The sequence below is a fragment of the Pyxicephalus adspersus genome, chromosome 3, assembly GCF_032062135.1.
Source record: "Pyxicephalus adspersus chromosome 3, UCB_Pads_2.0, whole genome shotgun sequence".
In the NCBI taxonomy this organism is placed as follows: Eukaryota; Metazoa; Chordata; class Amphibia; order Anura; family Pyxicephalidae; genus Pyxicephalus; species Pyxicephalus adspersus.
In genome coordinates this window covers 157,512,018-157,535,722 of record NC_092860.1, presented here as the reverse complement: position 1 = coordinate 157,535,722, position 23,705 = coordinate 157,512,018, and the positions used below count along the sequence as shown (strand labels likewise).

Here is a 23,705-nt window from a genome sequence, read left to right as displayed (position 1 = left end):
ATACCACACCTGAGCTTGCACCGGACACAAACTTGGAGCTGGCACCAGATACAACTCAGCAGATACCTGAAAAACAATCAGAAATTACATCTCATGCAACAACAGAATCAGAACCTGAAATTACCACAACAAAGGCAGAGTCAGACATAACACCACCACCTGTGCCAACTAAAACATTTTCACCAGACACACCAACATTAACAGCTGTACCAACCTCAGAATTATTAACCTCAACACCAGAGCAGATACTGGACCTAACTCCCTCCAAGCCATATGGTACATCCTTTGGCTCCTTTCAAAATTCAAGTTCACTGACGACGCTGGGCACGGCTGATGATAGCAGTTCAATATTGCCTGAGACATTAATGGAACATACCAGCTTGGATCACGACACAAATAATTCAAATGTCAACGAGGAACAAAGCTACACAGACTCTTCACCTATTTTTACACAAAGTTTTGATGTTTATTCAGAGGAGGCTTTGAAAAGGATTAGCACTGTTCCTCCAACACCAAAGCAACCTTCCATCCCTATGTGGACACCTTCACCTCCTCAGACCACAGGTGATCAAACATTTTCTAATGATGGGCCAAATGCAGGTAAATTACATATACTTTTGACAATTAGCACTACCTCCCCATCTTCTAAAAATTTGTTGGATAAAGATGTCTCTGTGGTAGTGGACAAGGATCAACCAAAGGACAGCCCAGCCCAAGCAAAACCAAAATCCCTCCAATCATTGTTGTCATCATCTAAAGATCTGAACAAAAAAGACAAAACAAAACCATTTTCTGATCCCAAACCAGCCCAAAAACTAAACAAGGAAAAAGATAAAATCAAACAAAAGTCAAAATTTCATTTTTTTTCTAAAAAGTATGAGCAGAAATCAAACTTCGTCTCCAAAGGTGTAAAATGGGGCTTTAAATCCGGCTTTTCAGGTAAGATAAAAATCAATGAAGTTAGTGAGGAAGATCATTTCATTTCTCAATACCCACTAATTGTGATCATGAAAATGACCACTCATATCTTATTTACTACCATACCATGTCATCTATCCATTTACAGATTTATTCTCAAATACATCCACCCTTCATATGTTCCATTAACTGTGACGTTATAAAAACTCTTCTTATATCTTAATGACTACAAAAATATCGACTTTAATATCCCTCCATGTACAGATCTACTATGTACATCCATCATCTTATACTTCCCTCCATTGTGATCATATAGAACGTCTTCTCATATCTCTAATACTACCATATCAATGTATGCCTCCATGTACAGATCTACTCCTATGTACATCCATCATCTTATACTTCCCTCCATTGTGATCATATAGAACGTCTTCTCATATCTCTAACATTACCATATCAATGTACCCATCCATGTACAGATCTACTCCTATGTACATCCATCATCTTATACTTCCTTCCATTGTGATCATATAGAACGTCTTCTCATATCTCTAATACTATGTCTATGTTCCACCAATCAGTCAATAATTTCTGATTCATTCCTACAATCCCTTCTTTTTTATTCATCCATTGATGTTTATGTATATTGTATATGTATAATATATTTTGAGAACATACATATACATGATTTTGATGTATCAGCTACCCATCTATGTAGGCCGTGATTAAAAGTATCACCCCTAAAAAGCCAACCAAGGCGTAATGCGCTGGGTATAATACTTCCAAAAACAAACATGGTTGCAAGTATTTTGTTTGGGAATCTGATGTAAAGTTCCAACATCCAGAACTCATGACTGTTTAATGGGCCATGGATGTGCCTTATGTACTGTCTGTAATTATGTATATGAATTGTGTAATTGAATACATAAATATATTACATTGAAGCCTATTTAGCCAAAAAACCCTCTTTTTTCTGCCTCCTTATTTCTTAACATTTTATTCATCCAGCAGTTCAAAGATTCTTTCCCAGCCTTTCCCCCACCCTGGTATCATTCATTCTTCAGTCCACTGTTCCAAAGCTATCCTACCCTTTTACCACCTATCCATGTTTAGATTCTATCCCACCAGTTCCTCCATCATTTTAGAATTTATGTGTAAGTTCAATAATTCTATATGGAATGACTGATTATTATATACAGATAGAATGTGATATGGAATGACTGATTATTATATACAGATAGAATGTAATATGGAATGACTGATTATTATATACAGATAGAATGTGATATGGAATGACTGATTATTATATACAGATAGAATGTGATATGGAATGACTGATTATTATATACAGATAGAATGTGATATGTAGTGACTGATTATTATGTACGGAGAGATTAGTGATAAATATAGAAATGATAATGAACGGACACAGAAACCTCCTTAGTATAAACTGTCACCTCCCCAGATCCTCATTATTAATGTATACGAGCTCTGTATATGAAATGAGGACTTTCTGTGTTTCAAGATCTCATAGAGATGATTCTCCAAACATGCAGGACAAACATCTATTGCGCACATGTGCTCCAATCATCCCAAGTATATCAAGTATCACAAGTATAAAAGTTCAGCAATGTGTCAAATTTTTAATATTATTTAACACCAGAGCAAAAGGAGAAATTCTGCAGCAATTTGAGGTCATCACTTGCCGAAACCCAGATCTTCCAGTATGATCGTGAAACAAAACCACAGTCACTGGAAGACCAGATCTTCCAGTCTGAGCCTTACACAAAACCACAGTCACTGGAAACCCGAATCTTCCAGTCGGATCTTGCAATAAATCCACAGTCACTGGAAACACCTTCATCACCAAGAATCAAAAAAGTCCAAATTGACAGCCATGCTCATGGTGATCTTAGCAGAATGGGTTCCAGGCAGTGATCTATAAAAATGAAAATCAGTGATTATTTCAAAGAGAGAGCTCGTATGAACTATATAACAACATATATGTATTTATAAAACAGGGAATCTGACATTCCCTCAAACATTCCTTGCTGGGAATCAATTACGGTCATTGAAACAAAGATTCCCTGTTTGAGAAGTAGTGATTTTGCATACATTCTGTTATGTTCAGGACTAAGGTATTGTTCCTCAATGTGAATTGTTGTATAAGTATTATATTTGTCTATTTGATCTGCTGCACTGCAGTACAGTTACAGGAAAAGCCCGGACAAGATTGACAAGTCTGTTCTTTGTTTCTCAGGTTTTCATGGTTTATTCTTCATATGTCCATGTTCATACAAATATGGCCACCATGATCCAGAAATGACCCCGAACACTTCCAAATGATATTATAATACGGAATGCTCAATGATGAGGTATTGTTTCATCAAGAAGACCAAGTGTGCCGAGGACAGAAGAAATGAAGCCTTTTCTCCTCCACCCTCAATAATATTAATTGGTGTGCTCGAGGTTTTTCCAGTTCCCCCTATGGTTCCTCACCAATGGTCTCCTTATATCTGGCATTCACCTGGCCTCTTTATAATTTATGATTTTGCTAATATTATTTTGTTATTCAAACGTATTTAAATAAAGAAAAGCCCTGGTGGTCCTGGTGCAGGTGAGGCCTCGGGTTACCTCCTCCCTATGAACACTTGGACCATTCCAGCTTCCATTGAAGATCAGACATTTTCACCACAATTATATATGTTATATTATATTCTTCCTTCCACAAACTTCCCTAAGCTGCCTGTGTCATATATTGTCTTTATTTATGTTACTATTTTAGGATGAATGAAATCATCATTGTAATCCATGTATATATTCATTGTAGTATTGATCGTCATGGATTCACCTGGATTATGAATCTGCGGCAATAAATCATTTGTATTCTGTCCTTCCATTTGTCTATGACTTGCTGGTCTCCTAATAAACATGTAAGATTCTGAAATGCCTCTGGTAAAAAGGAAATATTTGGGACAATTTTCTGATGAGAATAGGGATTATGATGATTATGGAGAGTTAATATCAAAGTCCTGTTCCTCCCTCTCTATTTTATTAGGATGACCCCTCCAAGGCCTTCCATCTATGCTCTGACACCTATTTTATTAGGATGACCTTCGACCGATGACTTTTATTTATAAAAAAAAATATTGACAAAGTCCCAACTTTTTTTTCTGCTATATAGTGCAAGTCTGACTTGGTAAGCAGCAGCTGGGAAAGCAGAGCAAATCATTTGCCACAGCTTCTACTTTTAAACCCATCTCCAGGCAAAACATACCTGGTTACAGCTGACCTCTGGTCTGAAGAAAAGGTTAGAATAATGTTAGACATAACAGTCAGTAAAATCAGTTATTTACAAAGCATTGTTAGTGACTCCTCTAAGGATATTTGTAATTCAAATTGATTCATCCTTGGAGGTAAGGCCTTAAGAGATAAATGATTACAGTAAGTTGGTCTCCGGAGTCTCTGTACCCCTAGGGATTGTCTGAGACTGAACAAATTGCTAATGAGATGAAGCCGATTGAAGAAGTGTTTCCTTATAAATGTTCAGCAACAAGACACAACAGTCATTGTATGTACGACACGTTACAGAGGAACTACTTCTCAGGAATCAGTAAAAGGTTGTGATAGCATTGTGCTACAAGTAGGTGGAAGATTTGTGTTCATTACTTTGTTTTCCAATCTCAGATTTTGTCTTCTTGCAGCTTCAGGAAAACTTCAGATTAAGGGAATTTCTTGTCTGGAACAGAACACTGCGATGTTTCGAGGCATAGGCTGTCCATTACTGCTTGGGTCAACTTTTCATGACCTCATTACAAAAGCCAGAGTCTACCCAGTGCCACCAAATTTAATGTATACCAGGACCCCTTGTTATCTGAAACTCTCCCTGGAACCCCTTTCTTGGTAGCACTTTACATTCTGGGTTTTTTGCGGCTGATAACTTATCTGATCTGCCATCTATTGAATAAATATATCTTCCCTCCAAGATGACTCCTTTTGCCATGTCACAATATATATATATATATAAAAATGGAAATCACTGAGACTCGGCCTCCCCTAAACTAAAGCTTACCTATTGCGTTATTTGGAGAGGGGCCCCAAATTACAATAAGTGCCTCTCAGAGAGATATACCCTGTTATTCTATTATTTAATATACATATATATATATATATATATATATATATATACATATTGTAGGGACTAGCAAGGTAGTGGGGACTGTGTGACGTCACTGGATAGGTAAAGCAGACAGAAACCAGGCACAGCAAATGAGCAATTCAGTAAGAGTTTATTTATCAAGCCTTTTCACACAGAACAACATGCCAAATAAACAGAACAATAAAATAAAACCCAGCCACTTGGCCTCTAACTGACTGTTACTTCCGTCACTAACAGTCCTGGGCAACCTACAGCTGTGCAGGACTCTAATGCCCTAGCAGTACAGCATTTACTAAACACTCTCTGTTTTTACTTCCACCATAAGGTCAGAAAGAAAACTGCCAGATAAAACAGAAAAATATTCTGCATATAATCTGTACCTTGGACAAATGTATCTATCGTCCTGGATGCAACCATGTGTTTTTGTTGGCCAGCTGTTACATCCCCCCCCCCTTTCTTGTTTCAACCTTAGATTTGGGACACAGGCTGCCAGGTAGGTATGGACCCAAGATAAAGCATTGGCATTTCCCATCTGTATACCGGGACGATGTTTGACAATAAAACTAAATTCTTGAAGGGCTAAGAACCATCTATTAACCCTCCTGTTAGTCTCCTTGTTTTGGGCTAGCCACTTTCATGGGGCATGATCGGTTATTCGCAGAAACTGTCTGCCCAGCAGATAGTACCTCAAGGAATCAAGAGCCCATTTCACAGCCAAACATTCTTTTTGAATCGTAGCATAATTTACCTCATGGGCCTTTAACTTCTGACTGAGGTAAACAATGGGGTGTTCATCCCCATTTTGAACCTGGGATAGCATTGCTTCTGGTCCAACATCGGACGCATCCTTCTGCACCACAAACTCCTTAGAGAAGTCAGGAGGGTAAAGCACTGGCTCGCTACACAAAGCCTTCTTTAATGCCTCAAAGGCAGCTTCTGCTTCTAAGGACCATTTAACGATTACCGATTCCTTCCCTTTTGTCAAATTTGTCAGGGGAACGGCCGGGGATGCAAAATGAGGAATATAGCGCCTCTAATAGCCGGCGATCCCTAAGAAAGCACAGACCTGTATTTTATCAATTGGGCATGGCCAATTCTGGATGGCTTCTACTTTCTTTTCCTGAGGCTTTATTATTCCTCTTCCAATGGTGCACCCCAGATATTTGGCTTCTTCTAGCTCAATAGCACACTTTTTAGGGTTTGCAACAAACTCTGCAAATTAACTATGAATAAATATGTCATCCAGGTAGGCTGCAGCATATTTTGGATGGGGTCGGAGTACCTTATCCATCACCCCCTGGAACATAGCTGGAGCATTCTGTAACCTGAAGGGCATATTTCAGTACTGGAATGCTCCATCAAGGGTCACAAAAGCAGTTTTCTCCTTAGCTGACTCGGATAGGGGGATCTGCCAATATCCTTTGGTGGGATCCAAGGTGGTCATGTATCTAGCATTCCCCAACTGATCAATCAACTCGTCTATCCGGGGCATAGGATAGGTATCAAACTTTGTGATCTGATTCAGCTTACGGTAATCGTTGCAGAATCTCCAGCTCCCATCTGATTTGGGAACTAACACAATTGGGCTGGACCAATCCCTATTGGACTCCACTATAACCCCCAATTCAATCATTTTTTAACTTCCTGACGTATTACCTCTCCTGTAGCTTCAGGAATTCGATAGGGTTTTAATCTTACCCTTTCACCTGGAGGGGTGATAATATCATGTGTAGCCATGGATGTTCGGCCAGGCAAGTTGGAGAACATATCCCTATTTTGTAGCACAAAATCTCTCGATTCCTGTTGTTAACTCTTTGACAAGGTGTCTGGTATCCAGACTTCTGGAACTACAGGGTTAGACCGAGCAGGTAGCTCTGTGGTCCTCACGGTTAATGCTTCCCTTTTCTTTCCATGGATTCCAAATTCACATGCTAGATCTGTTCCTGTTTCCGCCTACCAGGTTGGTTAATCTTATAAAATTCGTCACTCAGTTTTTCCATGACCTCATAGGGGCTCTGCTATTTGGCTAGGAATTTACTTTCCACCGTGGGAACTAGTACCAAAACTCTATCCCCAGGGGCAAAAGTACGGATACGTGCACCCCAGTTATAAATTCTCAGCTGCGCCAACTGCGCTTGGGCCAGATGCTCTTCAACCAAGGGCATTACCTGCGCAATTCTGTCCTGCATTTGTGCCACATGCTCGATTACACTTCTGTGAGGGGAACTTTCACTTTCCCATGTTTCCTTAGCAATATCTAACAGTCCCCTGGGGTGCCACCCATATAATACTTTAAAGGGAGAGAACCTGGTTGAGGACTGGGGAACCTCCCTCATAGCAAACATCAGATATGGGATTAGACAGTGCCAAAATTTCCCGTCTTTATCTACAACCTTCCGCATCATCTCTTTTAAAGTTTTGTTAAAACGTTGTCTAAGCCATCTGTCTAAGGGTGATACACCAATGTGCGTAGCTTCGTCACCTTTAAATCTTAGTTACCCGGGACATAAACGGGGTCTCCTGATCAGTAAGTACCGCTTTGGCCACTCCTACTCGGCTGAAAACTTGGAACAGCTCCCAAGCTATGGTTTTAGCTGAGGTATTTCAGAGAGGATTTGCCTCAGGATTCCGAGTGGCATAGTTCATTATGATTAGGATATATTGACGGCCCCTAGCTGATTTACCAAAGGGCCAACAAAATCCATGGCAATCCTCTCAAAAGGGACCTAAATGATAGGAAGGGACCCAAAGGGCTACAAAAATGTGGCATTGGGGCAGACACCTGACATACTGGGCAGGAAGTACAGTACATCTCCAACTCCTTGGCAACCCCTGGCCAATAAAACATCTGGATTATTCACTTCCTGGTTTTCTCCACCCCCAGATGCCCCCCTAAGAGGTGCCCATGGGCCAGGTCTAACACCAGTTTTCAGTATGGCTTGGGTACCACTAGTTGTTCAAGGGTTTCCTCGCCTCGTTGTGACACCCAATAGAATAGGTTCCTTTTAATATTAAAGTATGGGAAAGCAACCCTTTCATCTGGGTGCACTATATTCCAATCTATTTTAATGGCATTCTGCCGGGCTTTAAACAGTGTGGGGTCTTTCAATTGTTTTGTAACAAAATTTTCTCTGTGTACCTGTAAGTCCGAAAATTCAAAGGTTTGCTGGCTCTCCCCCGAGGTTGCACGTTCCTCCCTAGTGTTAACTGGTTCCCCTGCTAGCACAGACAAAGGAAACCCTAGAGTGGCCCCACAATCATCAGAGAACTCCTCATTAGCCTCATGCTCTGAGGATGCCTGTGCTGCATTGGATGGGTGATCCCAGAGTTCACAGAATTTAGGAAAATCCCTCCCGTTGATAGAGTCATACGGTAAGTGGGGAACCAACCCCACCTGATGACACAGTTTACCTAGGGAGGTCTCAAATGACACTATAATCACAGGATACTCCCTAGTGCCCCCGTGTACACATTTTACCCCCACTTTTCTAACATAGGATGTCCCAGTAGCTACTAGCTCATCTTTCACTAGTGTTACCACACTACCTGAGTCTAACAGCTCAACAAATGGTTTGGTATTCATTACCATTTTACAAAAATACTTTTCCTCACCCTGTAGGGCAGGGCATGCAATGATGGCAAAAAGAGACGACGTCTGCCACTCTGAAAGTCACAGTGCATTGGTTCATCCACCACAGGACAATTTACAGCAATATGTCCTTCTTCCCGGCAGCGGTAACAAATAACGTTTGGCTCCCTCCTGGGGGGCTAGCGTTCCCAGTCTCTCCCGCCATACATTGACTGGAAGCTGCCTACTACCGCTCACTCCCCTTTTCTTGCTTTCTGCACCTCCATCCCTTGGTTCAATCTTACCCACAGCTGGGGATGGTCTGTACTCGGGGTGGAAAGTCGGTGAGTACTGAAGAGAGGCATTTAGGTTCTCGGCAGCTAAGTACTTTTCCACTAGGTCCACCAGTTTGTCTGCTGACGACAGGTCTCCATGGCTCACCCACTTTTAAGTGGAAACGGGAAGGGATCTTAGGAACAGGTCCATGACTACCCGTTCCACAATTTGCGGTCCAGACAACGTGTCCGGTTGTAGCCACTTTCTTGTTAGATGGATCAGGTCATACATTTGTGATCTGGGAGGTTTCCCTGGTCGATAAGACCAGTTATACACACGCTGGGCCCGGACAGCCAGGGTGATACCCAGCCGTGCCAGTATTTCTGCCTTTAGGCGGACATAGTCTCTTGCTTCTGACAGCTCCAGGTCATAAAAGACCTTTTGGGATTCTCCAGATATTAACTGGGCCACCAATCCTGCCCACTGTTCTTTGGGCTAACTTTCTCTGTTAGCAGTTCCTTCAAAGGTGGTCTTAAAGCACCTCAGGATCATAATCAGCAGTCATTTTTGGCAATAAATGGTTTACCCGAAAAGCTGGCATACGTCAAGAACTATCGGTGTAATCTCGGTGTTAGGGTGCTCCCGTGAAGATATCTGCTGTCTTAGTGCTTCCAAGTGTTGTTGGTATTTCTGCGCTTGTATTTCTATCAGTTCCTTGTGGCGGGCCTCGGCTTGTTACTGTACAGCCTTTATCAAAAAGTCTGGGTTTTTACTTACAGTTTTTCCTTTGCACTCCTCCCAGCTCAAAAGCAAGGAATTGGGCCCAAGAGCAGGCTGGGAGTTTATATGCACAGCATGGGTTTCAGCTGGAACAATTCACACCTAGTAATCCCTAGCCTCTTTAGCTCCCCCACCTGGCCAAGAAGCCCATTGTCCTAGAGCATATGTACTTCAGTTCCACCATTAGGTCAGAAAGAAAACTGCCCGATTAAACAGGAAAATATTCCCCATATAGTCTGTACCTTGGATAAATGTATCCATCGTCCTGGATAAAACCACATGTTTTCATTGGCCAGCTGTTACAATATATATATATGGAGATCACTGAGACTGGGCTTCCCCTAAACTAGGACTTACCTATTGCATTATTTGGAAAGGGGCCCCAAATTACAACAATTGCCTCTCAGATAGCTATAACCTGTTATTTTCCTATGTCCAGGGTTACAATGAACTGCTCCAATAACATCACTGAAAGTAGCAATCTCCGGACTGTTGTTTTGTTGGGAATTCCGGGTTTAGAAGATGTGTATCCATGGATCTTAGGCATCTTTTGCCTGCTTTATATACTTGCATTGATTGGAAACTGTATTCTAATAATCATAATAAAGACAGATGCATCTCTTCAGATTCCAATGTATGACTTTGTTTCCATGCTAGCCATCACAGACCTTGGACTTTCACTGGCTACAATTCCCACAGTTTTAGGTGTGTTCTCTATCCAGTCATTGAAGCTTCCAGTGCCACTTTGCCTGTTTCAGATGTTCTTTATTCATTCTTTTTCAGTAATGGGATCTTCTATTCTTCTGGCTATGGCATATGACAGATTTGTAGCAATCTGCAACCCTCTGAGGTACCCATCCCTCCTCACCAGGCATTTTGTCAGGAGATTGGGAAAACTCACAGTGTTGCGCAGCTTTGCAGTGGTATTGCCCATTCCAATCATGGTCCAATCTTCCCTATTCTGCAATAGCACCGTGATGTCCCATGCGTTCTGCTTACACCCTGACATCATGAGACTCCTCTGCTCCAATTCTAATACTAATAATCTCTACAGTATATTTGCTGTTATCTTCACAATGGGCTTGGATGCTTTTCTTATTGTTCTCTCTTATGCCCTGATATTAAGAGCTGTTTGTCAGCTAAGTTTAGTGGCTGCACGCTGGAGAGTCTTCCAGACCTGTGTGCGCCACATCAGTGCTGTTCTTCTGTTTTACAGTCCTATGATCATCTTATCAATGATTCACAGATTTGCAGGTCGTAAGTCTACATTAGTTCACATCCCCATGGCATATCTCCACTTCCTCCTACCACCTGCTCTAAATCCTATTGTGTATGGAATAAAAACTAAAAGGATCTACCAGAGCATAACTTATAGCTTAAAAAGATTTGCAAAGAACAATGTGTAAAGAAAATAAGAAAGGACTCCACGATCATTCACTATGACAAATGAAGAATCAGTTGTAAGGTGGCTGAAGTATTAGAAGTCTTGGAAGACTCCCAGCTAAGTGTTAGATATGGGGATCATTGTAAATGCAGCATAATTCTCATTGACTGCATTTAAGAAAGAAAAGCCTACTGATATGTCTGGAAAGATGACCACGGATATAGCAACCTAGGAATCCAAAACATGTTTCCTCAGGCAATATGTGCAATAATTTCAACAGGATCTGTCTTGCAAATTCTGAACAGCTCCCTTTTTCCCTTTCTGGAGGATATGAGAAATCACAATTTCCTGTTTTTTTTTCCTTGCTGCTATATACTGGACATTTTCATGTATTCCAGCAAAGCCATGCAGCGTCTACACATCTGGCCCTTTGAGCGTGTGCCAGATCAACAGCTTATTTAAGACCCCAGGCTATCTCCAATAGTCTGTATTCTGTGACATTGGAAGTGTGATCATTTGCGTAACTTTTGTGTAACTTTCTGATCATCTGCATGCTGCCAGCGAATAATGGAATAATGGGCATGGAATCTCAATCACTCCAGCATCTGTTTTTTTTTTTTTTTGTCAGTGAGTTGTTATCTGGTGAATTAAAGGGCTAATCTCCATAGCATCAGCAGCATGGGGGCAAGAGCTAAAAAAACAAAGTTATTCTTCAGAGAAAGCTGCATTGGACACAGAGGGTTCACAACTAGTGTTGGTGTTCCAATTCGGGTTGTTCTTATATTCGACCCGAATATGGCTGTTCAAATTCGGATAGACCTGACCCGAAAACAGGGGAATTGACTGTAAAAAGTTGGGGAAAAAAGTTGTAAAATCTGTGTTTAAAAAAAAAAATAAAAATTAATTTAATAGTAATTTATTCATTGTTTGTGTTTTTAATGTTAATGTTGTTTGTGTTTTGTGTTAATTTTTTCTTGGTTTTTCTTGTTTTTTTTCTTGTTTTTTGTGGTTTTCCCACAATGACAATATGATTCCTGCGGCTGTGGATCCGTGGGAATCCTCCTGTCATTGCGGGATCTCTGGGCACTATAGTCCCCATTCATCACCTGTAGTGTCCTGTATTCTTAGATAGAGAAACTCTATGTAAGAATACATAGTACAGTGCTGCAGCAGTAATCACTGTTGCCGTGCTGTGCTTCTACTATGTATTCTTGGATAGAGTTTCTAAGAATCTAAGAATACAGGGCATCACTCGTAGTGCCCGGACTATTCATCGCTTGTAGTGCCCGGACATTGTAGTAGAACTGCAGAGGTAATCTGAATTCAGTTTCCCAAGTAACGTCACAGTGTAACTGAACTGCAGATTACCTCTGCACTGCCACTACGACCTCTGGGCACTACAGGGGATGGATGGGGACTTGTCCCCATTCATCACCTGTAGTGCCCTGTATTCTTAGATAGAGAAACTCTATCCAAGAATACATAGTAGAAGCACAGCACGGCAACAGCAATTGCTGTTGCAGCGCTGTACTATGTGTTTTTGGATAGAGAAACTCTCTCCAACAACACATACAACTAGTAAGGGGCTGCAAGAGCAATCTGACTTAAAAGACCCTTATTATGTTCAGCATTTGGCATTTGATCACCCGGAGAATTTCACACTATTTGATCGAATAGCTGTTGAATCGAATAGTGAGCTATTCGCCCAACACTATTGACAACGTGATCACCATACAAAAAGGAAAAGACTGAATTAGGGTTACCGACATGCAAACTGACTTTTAGTAAGTAAGCTAGGATAAAGACCTATGCTATACTACCAACACTATTGACAACGTGATCACCATACAAAAAGGAAAAGACTGAATTAGGGTTACCGACATGCAAACTGACTTTTAGTAAGTAAGCTAGGATAAAGACCTATGCTATACTATATACATAGACCCATGCTATATAAGGATATATGGACCCATTTTATTTTATAGATAAAGAGCCATGCTATACTATAGACATAGACCTATGTTTTAATAAAGATATAGACCCCATGTTATAATATAGATATAGATTCATGCTATAATATAGACATCGACCCATGTTATATTAAAGATATAGACCAATGTTATACTAAAGATATAGAATATGTTATAATATAGACTAGTTGATTACCTGGCGTTGCCCGGGTATTTATTTATTATAATCTTATAATATACAGGAAAAGGAATCAAACAAACCTGTTTAGTGTTAAATCAAATAAATGTATTTTTACAGGTTTTAAAAAGTTACAGGTTTTAAAAGTATAATATACAAGTCCAATATACAGATAAATTCAAATACAAAATAAATTAAATTAACCTAAATTAATGGCATATGTTTCAATGCTGTTTTAAATGTTTTATTAAGAAAATTGTGCTTATGAAACATTCCTTGTAACTTTAACACAATCTGAAATTTTGTTCCTGAGATGTAAGTGAACCTCTTGTCAGTTTTTATTAGTTAGTTTTCAATCAAATATAGTTATAGAAATGTTGGTGGTTGATCTGGCAGTAACAATCCTGCTTTATGGTAAATTTGCCCTTGGACCGTTAATGTGGATAGAAATCCCGGCTGTTGAACAACTGATGTGACGCCTAATATTGTGATTTGGAAAAATGAGTTATATTTTCTGATGTTATTAGGAAAATGCTTTGACTCTGAGGAATTTGCTAATCTGTAATTCCAAAGTTCTTGTGGTTGTGTTTCCAGTTGGCAGAGTTTGACTTTCCCTTTTTTGCAGCAAATACCAGGAGAATCAGATTTAAACTTCCTAGCTTGACAGTAACTACAAACTATTTCCATTTTTCCGATGGTAACACTTGCATGATGCAAGTATATGTAGTAGCTATCACTCTCATTGCCTATACTCGGGTTCCACGCTGTTGTACTGTTTCTGAAGTTGTAGATCAGGGATGCCCAAAAGGTGGATCGCAATCTACCAGTATTTTTGCAAAGCCAAAGCAAACAGATCGCGGAGCCCTGGCTTTCAAAACAAACTCTACCACGGCCAGGAGATATTAAAGCTAACTTTTAATTTATGGTAGATCGTTTTGACAACGTTTACTTTTAAAAGAAGCTTGCAAGCCAAAAAACATGGGCACCCCTGCTCTAGATGTAGAAGCTCTATCTCTCTTACTCGGCAGTTGGGCCTCATGCTGTTGTAATGTCTCTGAAGTTATAGATGTACTAGCTCTTTCTCTCATTTCCAGTAGTCAGTGTCACACTGATGTACTGTCTCTGAAGCTATAGATGTAGTAGCTCTTTCTCTCATTTCCTATAGTTGGTGTCACGCTGTTGTACTGTCTCTGAAGCTTTAGATGTAGTGGCCCTTTCTCCCATTTCCTGTACTCGGTGTAACACTGTTGTACTGTCTCTGAAGCTCTAGATGAAGTAGCTCTTTCTCTAGTTTCCTGTAGTCAGGCCTAATGCTGTTGCACTGTCTCCGAAGCGCTAGATATAATAGCTCTTTCTCTCAATTCCTGTAGGCGGGTCTCACGCTGTTGTAATGTTTCTGAAGCTCCAGATGTAGTAGGTCTATCTCTGTTATCCTGTAGTCGGGCCTCATGCTGTTGTATTGTCCCTGAAGCTCTAGATGTAGTAGCTCTTTCTCTCATTTTCTGTACTCTGTTCTCACGCTGTTGTACTGTCTCTGAAGCTCTAGAGCTCTATCTCTCTTATCCTGTAGTCGTGCCTCACGCTGCTGTACTGCCTCTGAAGCTCTAGATGTAGTAGCTCTATCTCTCTTATCCTGTAGTCGGGTCTCACACTGTTGTACTGTCTCTGAAGCTCTAGATGTAGAAGCTCTTTACTTAATTTCCTGTACTCTGTGTCATGCTGTTTTACGGTTTCTGAAGCTCTTGATGTAGTAACTCTTTCCCTCATTTTCTGTAGTCGGGTTTCACGCTGTTGTACTGTCTCTGAAGCTCTAGATGTAGTAGCTCTTTCGCTCATTTCCTGTAGTAGGGGCTCATGCTGTTGTACTGTCTCTGAAGCTCTAGATGTAGTAGCTCTTTCTTTAATTTCCTGTACTCTATGTCACGCTGTTGTACTGTCTCTGAAGCTCTGAATGAAGTAACTCTTTCTTTCATTTCCTGTAGTCGGGTCTCATGCTATTTTACTGTCTCTGAAGCTCTAGATGTAGTAGCTCCTTCTCCCAATTCCTGTACTTGGGTATCAAACTGTTGTACTGTCTCTGAAGCTCTAGATGTAGTAGCTCTATCACTGTCATCCTGTAGTCGGGCCTCATACTACCTCATAGCTCTATCTCTCTTATACTGTAGTCGTGCCTCAAACTGTTGTACTGTCTACAAAGCTCTAGATGTAGTAGCTTTATCTCTCATATACTGTAGTCGCGTCTCACGCTATTGTACTGTTTCTAAAGCTCTAGATGTAGTAGCTCTATCTTTGCTATCCGGGAGTTTGGCCTCATGCTGCTGTACTGTCTCTGAAGCTCCAGATGTAGTAACTCTTTCTCTCTTTTTCTGTACTCGGTTCTCAAACTGATGTACTGTTTCTATAGCTCTAGATGTAGTAGCTCTATATCTGTTACCCTGTAGTTGGGCCTCGTGCTGTTGTAATGCCTCACTCTGTTGTACTGTCTCTAAAGCTCTAGATGTAGTCATTCTTTCCTCATTTCCAGTACCTGGGCCTCACGCTATTGTACTGTCTCTAAAGCTCTAGCTGTGGTTGCTCTATCTCTGTTATCTTTTAGTCGGGGCTTATGCTGTTTTTTTTACTGTCTCTGAAGCTGTAGATGTAGTAGCTCTTTCTCTCTTTTTCTGTAGTCGGGTCTCATGCTGCTGTAGTCCGGCCACATGCCGTGGTAGTGTTTCTGAAACTCTAGATGCCTCACGCTGTTGTACTATCTCTGAAGCACTAGATGTGGTAGCTCTATCTGTCCTATCCTGTAGTTGGGTCTCACACTCTTGTACTGTCTCTGAAGCTCTAGATGTAGTAGATCTTTCTTTTATTACCTGTACTCGGTGTCATGCTGTTGTACTGTCTCTGAAGCTCTAGATATAGTAGCTCTTTCTCCCATTTCCTGTAGTTGGGTCTCACGCTATTTTACTGTCTCTGAAGTTCTTGATGTAGTAGCTCTATCTCTCTTAACCTGTAGTTGAGTCTCATGCTGTTGTATTGTTTCTAAAGATCTAGATGTAGTAGCTCTGTGTCTCATTTCCTGTACTCGGTGTCACACTGTTGTACTGTCTCTGAAGCTCTAGATGTACCTGGGCTTCAGCTGTTGTACTGTCTCAAAAGCTCTAGATGTAGTAGCTCTTTCTCTCATTTCCTGTACGCCGGTCTCACTCTGTTGGACTGTCTCCTGAAGCTCTAGAATTAGTAGCTCTTTCTCCCATTTCCTGTACTCAGACCTCACGCTGTTGTACTGTCTCCAAAGCTCTAGATGTAGTAGCTCTTTCCTCATTTCCTGTATCTGGGCCTCACGCTGTTGTACTGTCTCTGAAGCTCAAGATGTAGTATCTCTTTCTCACTTATACTGTAGTCGGGTCTCACGCTGCTATACTGTTTTATAAACTCTCTATGTAAAAGCTCTATCTCTGTTATCCTGAATTCGGGCCACATGTCGTTGTAGTGTCTCTGAAACTCTAGCTGTAGTAGCGCTATCTCTTTTATCCTGTAGTCGTGCCTCACACTGTTGTACTGTCTCTAAAGCTCTAGATGTAGTAGCTCTATCTCTCTTATCCTGTAGTCGCTCACGCTGTTGTACTGTCTCTGAAGCTCTAGATGTAGTAGCTCTATCTCTGTTATCCTGTAGTTGGGTCTCACGCTATTGTACTGTTTCTGAAGCTCTAGATGTTGTAGCTACTGTTGGTCGAATAGCTCACTATTCGATTTGTCAGCTATTTGCTCGAATAGAGCAAAATTATAAGAGTGGTCGAATGTCAAAGTCGAACACCATTAAAGTCAATGGGAGGAAAAATTTGGGTTCTTTTCAGGACTGTGTAGAGCTTCTACAGCCTCCAAACAGATGTAAAAAGATACATTATAAAAGAATACATAAAAAGATACATAACAAAAAGATACATTATAAAAGAATACATAACAATATTACATACCCCTGTGCTTCGCATGAATATTAAAGAGCACCTGTCACATCAATATTAGGCTAAAGCTAGGTACACTCTTCCAATAATTATTGTTAGACAACAAACGATTACGACCGATCAATGATTATGCACGATTATACTTGAACAATCATATTGTGCACAATTCTGTACATGCTGTAACAATATGATCGTTCAAAAATTTTTAGCAGTCAAATCCCGTGTTTTTCGGGTCGGGTCTATCCGAATTCGAACAGCCATATTCTGGTCGAATATAAGGACAACCCGAATACGAACACCAACACTAGTTGTAGCTCTTTCTCCTATTTTCTGTAGCTGGGCCTCAATTGTCTCTGAAGCTCTAGATGTAGTAGCTCTATCTCTCTTATCCTGTAGTCGTACCTCACGCTATTGTACTGTCTCTGAGGCTCTAGATGTAGTAGCTCTACCTCTGTTATCCTGTAGTCGGGCCTCATGGTGTTGTACTGTCTCTGAAACTCTAGATGTAGTAGCTCTCTCGCGCAGTGTGGCAAGTCTCCTATTCCTGTCCTCGGGATTTTCTTGTCTACGATGTCGTTTCATTTTTTTTTTGTCTTGGATTGCTGTCAGCCAATTGCCTTACATTTTCTCAAAGGCATTATTACAAGCCAGAAATGTGTAAAAAAAGTAAAAAAAAAGCAAAAGGCACACTGTCACTCAACAATACATACATACATACATACATGCATGAAAATATACCTCTGACATATACCACAGCATCAGCGGTGCACTCAAATGAGTCTGAGTCATATGTCTAGCAATTTTGGTTGAAATGTGTCGATGGGTTTCCTAGTGATGACATACACACATATATACATCCATCCAAATATAACTCTGACATATAGCACAGCATTGTACAAAGATGACTGGTGCACTCACATCAGTCTCAGTCATATGTATGGCAAGTTTGGTGGAACATACATACATATATACACACACACACACACACACACACACACACACACACATACATACATACAATGGTATATTATAGATATAGACCCATGCTATATTATAGGCATAGACATATGCTATATTTAAGATAAAGACCCATGTTATATTATAGATATAGATGGATGTTTATTAAAGATATAGTCCCATGGTATATTATAGATATAGAGTCATGTTATAATATAGATATAGACCCATGTTATATTATAGATATAGACCCATACTATATTAAAGATATAGACCCATGCTATAATATAGTCGTAGACCTATATTATATTACTGACATAGATCTATGTTATGTTATAGACATAGACCCATGTTATATTGAAGATGTAGACCCATATTAGAATATAGATCTAGACCCATGTTATATTACAGACATAGACCTATGTTATATTATAGATATAGAGACATGTTATATTACAGATATAGAGCCATGTTATAATATAAATATAGAGCCATGTTAAATTTAAGATATAGACCAATGTTATGTTAAAGATATGGAGTAGTTTTAAATTATAGATATAGAGCCACGATATATTAAAGATATAGAGCAATGTTATAATATAGATATAGAGTCATGTTATATTATAGATATAGTCCCATGTTATATTATAGATATAGAGCGGATTTTATTGATGAATCAGGGGCATAGAGTCATGTTATATTATAGATATAGAGTCATGTTATATTAAAGCTATAGACCCATGTTACATTAAAGATATGGACTCATGTTATACTATAGATATAGACCCATGCTATAATAAAGATATAGACCCATTTTATATTATATATATATAGACCCATGCTATCTTACAGATATAGACCCATGCTGTCACACACAAAGAGACAGGACCGCTAGGGGGTGTATAGAGGTGGTGCAAGCCCTAAGAAGGACCAAGGCGCAGAGTCTAAGCCATAACCAGGTTTTCTCCAGAGCCTCTGATGGTGAGGTTGTTGGGCTGCTGGTTACGGCCAGGTTGCGGTCCTTGGGCACACCCAGGTGGGCAAGCACAGTACCAAATCATCAGGCAGGAGGATAGTCAAGGAAAGCCGGAGTAGAGACAGGCAGCAAGCAAGAGAGGTCAGGTCACACTCCAAGGGTCAATAGCCAGGGAACCAAGAGACAGATAGCAAAGACACAGGGGCCACTGTGGGCACAGGGAACACTGGAGACACTGGAAAAAGCAGAAGGTACATGTGATGCAGGGATATCCACAGACAGACAGGAACACAGGAACAACACAGGGAAGTTGGCTGAGAACCAAAAAACTGGATGAGGGGTTAACACAGGAGCTGGACACGGGAAACACTGGATTATGCAGCAGGTGTACAGGAACTAGTTCACAGAACTAAGGGCTCGGCAAAAAGGAGACATGACTTGTTGCACAAACACAAAATGGAGTATGAGAGCTAGCTATAAGCCAGGGCTGGTTAGGAGGCTATTTTCTGATTGGCCAGCGGCATGGACAGAGTTGATAAAGCTTAGAAACAGAGGCACACCTGCATCACTACTGCCAGAATGTGCAAGGGGAAGATGCCTGTGCTTTAGTAAGGAACAGGTAAGTGTGACACATGTTATATTATAGACATATACTCATTTTATATTACACTGGGGAAAATTTTTGAACAAATTTTTGTTGACTTCAATTTTTAAGCCTATTTTCATAAAAATAAGCTAAAATACATCTAACATAGAATAGAAATAGAAAAGATTCTGAAAGCGCAGTTAATTTTCTTCTATCACTGCAGTTGTTTTCTCTACTATTTATATTAATGTGACTGCTGTAGCCTGGATTTGTATCGGCTATTCATTTACATGCAAGACAGTGTGATCAGAGGTTGTGCGCTGCTCCACGTAGTGAATAAGCAAAATTTATCTTTCTACTTACACACGTTTTTCCTTTCTTTCAGATTATGTCTGGCTCCTGATTCATTTTAGTGTATCTGTGGCAGTTTCTCCATTCCAAGTCAAAGGACAAACATCAGCACATTTGTAGAGCAAGCCTATTTTGCATATTTCAAAGTTAAACTTGGTGATAAAGATAAGTCTTGGGCCCCTCATGGTGTGCAGTGTGTGGAGGGTTTATGGATGTGGACAAAGGGAACACGTGATAAGATTGGATTTGGTATACCTATGGTTTAGAGAGAGCCAGGAGATCATTTCAGTGACTGTTATTTTGTATAGTGAAAACTTCAGGATATAACAAGAAAAATAAATGTAACATAGAGTCTCCTAGTCTACCATCGGCTATACGCCCAGTGGCTCATTCAGATGTAATCCCAGTGCCGGTTTTCGTTACTCTACCCTCTCTTGAAGAACATGATTATGGTGATGAACGAGGTGACAACAATGATGACGAGTTTTAAATTGAAGAGGACTCTGTTGGTAAGGGATTTGATCAGCATGAGTTGAGTGATTTGGGACTATCGATGAAGGCTTCAGAACTCCGAGCATCAAGACTGCGTGAGAAAAACTTACTTGAAAAAGGAATGAAGGTATCGTACTTTACAACCAGAGAAATTGCATTTCTGCCGTACTTTATAACTGACGGTGGCTTTGTGTATTGCCATAACATACCTGGTTTAATGGAGGAATTGGGGATTCCAATCTTTAACTCAACTGAATGGCGACTATTTATCGATAGCTCAAAGCGGAGTGTGTCAAAGTGTGTCCTCCTTCACGATGGCAATATTTTTGGGTCAGCCCCTATTGTTTGATGGTCCACAGATTCGGCAGCTCATCAAAGATGAACATTTAATCAGGACAATGTCAGAAGTCGAAAAGAAAGCTTGGTTATCATTCAAAGCCATTGTCAAGGACTTTCTTGGAAACACTTGAGCAAATAATTACACAGAAATTGTCCAGAAACTTTTGGAGAGATACAAAATGCTTGGTTGCAATATGAGCATCAAGGTGCATTTTCTGCATAGTCATCTTTCTAACTTCCCGGAAAACCTTGGTGCACTCAGTGATGAGCAAGGTGAATGATTCCACCACGGTAGATGGGATGTACATATGATGGCTGACTATTGTTGATGCATCCGACGGGATTGTCCTAACACTGAACAATCCAGGAAAAGCTATAAATAAAAATTTTTACCGTAACCACTTACCCGATTAATTTTTAAATGTTTTACTGAAAAGAAAATGTCCTAGAGTAACAGTAAATCATTTGCATGAACAAAAGAAATTAAAAAAAACAGTGCATTCAAGATATTACTTCATTATTTTATCATTGTATGTAAAATTTGTATGTTTTTTTAAAAAATAGAGGGTACCCTGAATAGTAAAAACTGGATGTGATAGCAAAAAAACTAGGGAAATTTCTGGATTCACCACCCAAATATTAGTAAAAAAACAAGTGTAAGATCTAATTCAACAAAAAATGCGTTCCCCAGTGTTATAGAAATAGACCCATGTTAAAATATAAATATAGACCAAAGTTATATTATAGATATACCCACATGGTATACTATAGATAAAGACCCCTGCTATATTAAAACTATAGATCCATGTTATATTATAGACTTAGACCCATGCTATATCAATGATATAGATCCATGTTATATTTTTAGACATAGACCCGTGCAATAATATAGATAGAGTCCCAAGTTATATTATAAATATAAACCCTTGTTAGATTATATAGACCCTTGTTATATTATAGATATAGAGCCATGTTATACTAAAGATATAGACCCATGCTATATTATAGATATAGACCCATGCTATATTATAGATATAGACCCATGCTATATTATAAATGTACACCCATGTTATATTATAGATATACACCCATGGTATATTAGAGATATAGGCCTTGATTTATTAAAGTTCTCCAAGGCAGGGGAGAATACACTTTCATTTCCAAAACGTCAGGCTATTTGTTAGCTATTTGTTAGTAACTATTTTCAATCCTAGGCCAGATCCGTTCCAGGTTTGCTGGTTCACCCAGCTTTTCTGAAGAAAGTGTATTCTCTCCAGCCATGGAGAACGTAAATAAATCAGGGGCATAGACCCATGCTATAATATAGATATAGACCAATTTTTTATTTAGAATATAGATTTAGGCCCTAGCTATAATAAAGATATGGTCCAATGCTATATTATAGATATAGACCCATGTAATTTTCTAGGTATAGACCCATATAAACTCCTGATATATTCAAGATATAGACCCATGTAATAGATATAGCCCCTTGTTATGTTATAGATATAGACCTATGTTATATTGTAGACAAAGACCCATGTTATAATATAGATATAGACCCATAGGGAGCCAGGATGCAAAGTTATCCACAAATTGTGATACTGGGCCAGGGGGGCGGTAGACAACAGCAACAATGAGGGGTAAGGGGCTAAAGAGTCGGACAGAGTGGACTTCAATATGTAAAAAATAGTGGGTCAATATCTAAAAAAAAACATGGGTCTATATCTATAATATAGCAAGGGTCTATATTTATAAAATAGCAGAGGACCCATCCTCTAGTATAGATATAGATCTATGCTATATTTTAGGCATACACCCATGCTATATTAAAAATATGGACCCATGTTATATTATAGATATACACCAAAGTTATAATATAGATAAAGACTCATGCTGTATTATAGATATAGACCCATGTTATTTGATAGATATAGACACATGCTATAATATAGGTTAGACCCATGTTAAATTATAAATATAGACCCATGCAATATTATAGATATGGACCCATGTTATATTATAGATATAGACCCATGTTACATTATAGACATAGACCCAAGATATATTATAGATAAAGACTCATGTTAAATTATAGATTTAGACCCATGTTATATTCTTGATGAAGGCCCTTGCTATGGTTTAGATATAGAACCATGTTATATAATTGATATAGACCCATGTTATATTATAGATATAGGCCCATGCTATAATTTAGATATAGACCAATAATATAGCATGGGTTTATATCTATATTATAACATGGCTAAATATCTAAAAAATAACATGGGTCTATGTCTATATTATAACATGGGTTTATATCTATATTGTAACATGGACCTTTATCAATAATATACCATGAGTCTTTATCTATAATATATCTTGGGTCTATATCTAGAATAAAACATGGGTCTATATTTATAATATAGCATGGGTCTATATTTTTACCTTAACATGGGTCAATACCTATAATAAACCATGTTTCTATATCTAAAATATAACATGTGTCTATATCTATATTATGGCATGAGTCTTTTACTATAATATAACGTGTGTGTATATCTTTAAAATAACATGGGTCCATATTTTTATTATAGCATGGGTCTATGCCTATAATATAGAATAAATCTATATCTATAATATAACATGAGTCCTCTGCTATATTATAGATATAGACCCATGATAAATTATAGATATAGACCCCGTCATTATTATAGATATTGACACGTTATATTAAAGATATAGACCCATGCTTCATAATAGATAAAGACCCATGTATATTAGAGATATAGACCCATGCTATAATATAGATATAGACCCC

General features: G+C 39.2%; 1 protein-coding gene across 1 annotated transcript; it reads left to right on the top strand.

Moving 5' to 3' along the window:
* Nucleotides 1-10,147: 10,147 nt before the first annotated feature.
* LOC140327625 (olfactory receptor 51G2-like) lies at nt 10,148-11,107 on the top strand. The gene has a single exon (XM_072407009.1). It carries the CDS (start codon nt 10,148-10,150, stop codon nt 11,105-11,107), a length of 960 nt encoding a protein of 319 aa, XP_072263110.1.
* The last annotated feature ends 12,598 nt before the right edge of the window (nt 11,108-23,705 follow it).

Coding starts and splice junctions, on each gene's coding strand:
- LOC140327625 (XM_072407009.1), top strand. CDS start 10,148: ATGAACTGCTCCAATAACATCACTGAAAGTAGCAATCTCCGGACTGTT.